Genomic DNA, 3,213 nt, shown 5'->3' on the forward strand with positions numbered 1-3,213 from the left:
TGATATATTAATGGATGAGATATGGGAGACACTCTACAAGGAAAGGACCTGTAAGAACTGTCATGAGTACTATAGACCATCACGAGAGAAGTACTTTTCACTGTTTTTGTGGAAGGATTTATACTTCAGTGCAATCCTTCCACAAAAACAGTGAAAAGTACTTAGATGCACAGATTTGTACTACAAGTAAAAATATGAAAATTTTAAGGAAAATAGTTTAGCTTAGTATAAAGTGCATGCACAACTGTATGTGTACATGTCTTCCAAGAATTTGTGTAGGTTATTGGTAGCTATTATATTAAGCAGGGTATATTTGCTGACCTGCCTGCCAGAAAATGAGAGAGTTCATTGAGTAGCATTAATAGTTGCATGGAAATTAATATCAAAAATGCTGGAGTACATTCTAGAGTACTAGATCTATAGCAGTAGGTGGATTGATTTTAAGAGTAGATTTTTATGTTGTTAATATCACTTAGTCATCTAAACTGAGCTGCTGCATGCTACATGTGCATCATGGGGGCATGGCATCTTCAGAGTTTTGATAGTCAGTAGATCTAGAATATTGAATATTCTTCTATTGCTTCAAAATGGCTACTAATCCCTCGACTAATCCTCTTTCATGCAGTGTGTGCTTGGAGATGTATACAGATCCTCGTGTCCTGCCTTGCCTTCATGTGTATTGTCTACATTGTATTGAGGGTCTTGTTATTGATTCTAATGTAACTTGCCCTCAATGCAGAGCCAAGCACCCAGTAGAAAATAACCAGGTCGATTTCCCTGTCAATCTGTTGATTCTTTCAAGTTTGGAGGAGTCTGTGGGCAAATCGAAAGAGGAGAAAAAGATATGTGGGTTCTGCACAGAAGGAGATGCTGCCAAAGGCTATTGTGTGGATTGTCAAGAATACCTTTGCCAGTATTGTTGGGACGTTCACAAGAGAAGTAAAATGTTTCTTCGTCATAAAGTCTTGCCAGCTGATGAAGTTTCTTTAAGCAAGGCTCCTGCCATATTCAAACACCCAGCAACTTGCATCAGTCATCCTGAATACAAGCTGGAGGTGTATTGTAAAACCTGTGTCTCACTCGTTTGTTGTAAATGCATACTGGGATCAGGACACAAAGGTCATGAAAATGCTTTGGTTGAAGAGGCCAAAGAAGAAGTTAAAGAAAAGATTCAATCGCTTTCAGAAGCTGCTCTTTCAAATGAACCTTACTTTGAATTTTGCATTAAGCTTATGAAAAAAATTGAAGAAATAGCTCATAGCAAACAAGAGGAATTGCGTAGTAAAGTTACAACTTTTATTGAAGTTTTGACATTGTGGGTTGAAGAAGCATTCACTGAGGATAATGAGAGGATATTGGCAGCAAGCAATGATCTACAAATGGTTTTTTCTCAGATTAAGTCTAGTCGGTCATTTAATACCAAAATCCAGGAAAAAGTTGGCAATGAGCAATATCTTTTGCTAATTAATCAAGTGCTTCGATGCCTCGTAAAAATAAATGAGACGAGTAAAACAAGCTTTCTTGAGTCAGTATGGAACATTAACAGCATTGACAAACACTTTAAAGAGAAGGTTGATAGTATTGTTGACCTTAATCTTATAAAAGAAACTGAGGAAGATAAAATTTTTCCAGTTTCAGATGAGGATGAAGAAGACGAAATTTTCTCAGGTGGCTCAGAGGACAAACTTTTTTCTGGGGGTGGCATTTTCTCAGAAAGCATTGATAAAAAGGAGAAAGCAGATATCGTATTCATGCTGTCAACTGCTAAACCAGTGATAATAATAAATCAGAAAAAATCAATCAAAGCCCAAGCTGTTTTTGATCATCCTTTTGCAGAATTGACTGAATGGTCTTGTGCATCTGTGTATTATCCTGATTGCTTACCATCTACTGAAGTTGTAGATAGTAATACAGTTGAAGTTAAGTTTGATGTAGCGGCAGGGCTCCTAGATCTAACTGGTGAAGCAACATTTCTTTTTCACTTGTCACCAAAAAATATTCCATCATTTATAGTTGAGTTTAAAGTAACAGTACTAGTGATGGAGGAAGAATCAGACGATGAACAATTTCTGATTTAATGCAACTGTCATGTATTAGACTATGCAAATACAATTATTATCTAATCTTTTGGTTAAGTTTTGTCATAACTTCTTTACAAAAATAATCAGGGGTGGATGTATTCAGTTTCCTCCCTCTTTATGTCACTGCATAGCTTACGTTAGAAGGAAATGATTAGCATGTAAACTAACCCAAAATCAAATATAGAGCCTATACTCTGCTTCTAAATAATGATCAGTGGATCTAGATAAGTTACAATAGATCTAGACTCTCTGTTATTCTAGCATTTGCAGTAGGGGCATAGTAACCATGGTATTCAGTGTTTTGATAGTTAGAGTTTGAAGTCTAGATTTAGTGCTTCAAAATGGCTACTCGTTCTCTTTCATGCAGTGTGTGCTTGGAGATGTATACAGATCCTCGTGTCCTGCCTTGCCTTCATGTATATTGTCTACATTGTATTGAGGGTCTTGTTATTGATTCTAATGTAACTTGCCCTCAATGCAGAGCCAAGCACCCAGTAGAAAATAACCAGGTCAATTTCCCTGTCGATCTGTTGATTCTTTCAGGTTTGGAGGAGTCTATGGGCAAATCAAAAGAGGAGAAAAAGATATGTGGGTTCTGCACAGAAGGAGATGCTGCCAAAGGCTATTGTGGGGATTGTCAAGAATACCTTTGCCAGTATTGTTGGAACGTTCACAAGAGAAGTAAAATGTTTCTTCGTCATAAAGTTTTGCCAGCTGATGAAGTTTTATTAAGCAAGGCACCTGCCATATTCAAACACCCAGCAACTTGCATCAGTCATCCTGAATACAAGCTGGAGGTGTATTGTAAAACCTGTGTCTCACTCGTTTGTTGTAAATGTATACTGGGATCAGGACACAAAGGTCATAAGCATGCGTTAATTGAAGAGGCCAAAGAAGAAGTTAAAGAAAAGATTCAATCACTTTCAGAAGCTGCTCTTTTGAAAGAATCCACTGTTGAATTTTGCATGAAGCTCGTGACAATAATTGAAGGAAAAGCTCTTAGCCAACAAGAGGAATTCCGTCAAAAAGTTAAAACTTTTATTGAAGTTTTGACATTGTGGGTTGAAGAAGTATTTACTGAGGATAATAAAAAGATATGGGCAGCAAGCAATGATCTGCAAACAATTTTGTC

General features: G+C 37.0%; 2 protein-coding genes across 2 annotated transcripts in view; both read left to right on the plus strand.

The window, feature by feature from the left end:
* The first annotated feature begins 587 nt into the window (after nucleotides 1-587).
* LOC105316440 (E3 ubiquitin-protein ligase TRIM33-like) lies at nucleotides 588-2,078 on the plus strand. The gene has a single exon (XM_011411351.1). The coding sequence runs from the start codon at nucleotides 588-590 to the stop codon at nucleotides 2,076-2,078; it is 1,491 nt and encodes a 496-aa protein (XP_011409653.1).
* Nucleotides 2,079-2,254: 176 nt separating this feature from the next.
* Nucleotides 2,255-3,213, plus strand: part of LOC109580166 (uncharacterized) — a 14,769-nt gene continuing 13,810 nt past the window's right edge. The window contains exon 1 of the mRNA XM_019993253.1: nucleotides 2,255-3,210. Within this exon, the coding sequence (XP_019848812.1) occupies nucleotides 2,423-3,210 (788 nt within the window). The 5' untranslated portion in view covers nucleotides 2,255-2,422. The remainder of the gene's footprint in view (nucleotides 3,211-3,213) is intronic.

This window comes from Amphimedon queenslandica, unplaced genomic scaffold (genome assembly GCF_000090795.2).
Source record: "Amphimedon queenslandica unplaced genomic scaffold, v1.1 AMPQUscaffold_13522, whole genome shotgun sequence".
Classification (NCBI taxonomy): Eukaryota; Metazoa; Porifera; class Demospongiae; order Haplosclerida; family Niphatidae; genus Amphimedon; species Amphimedon queenslandica.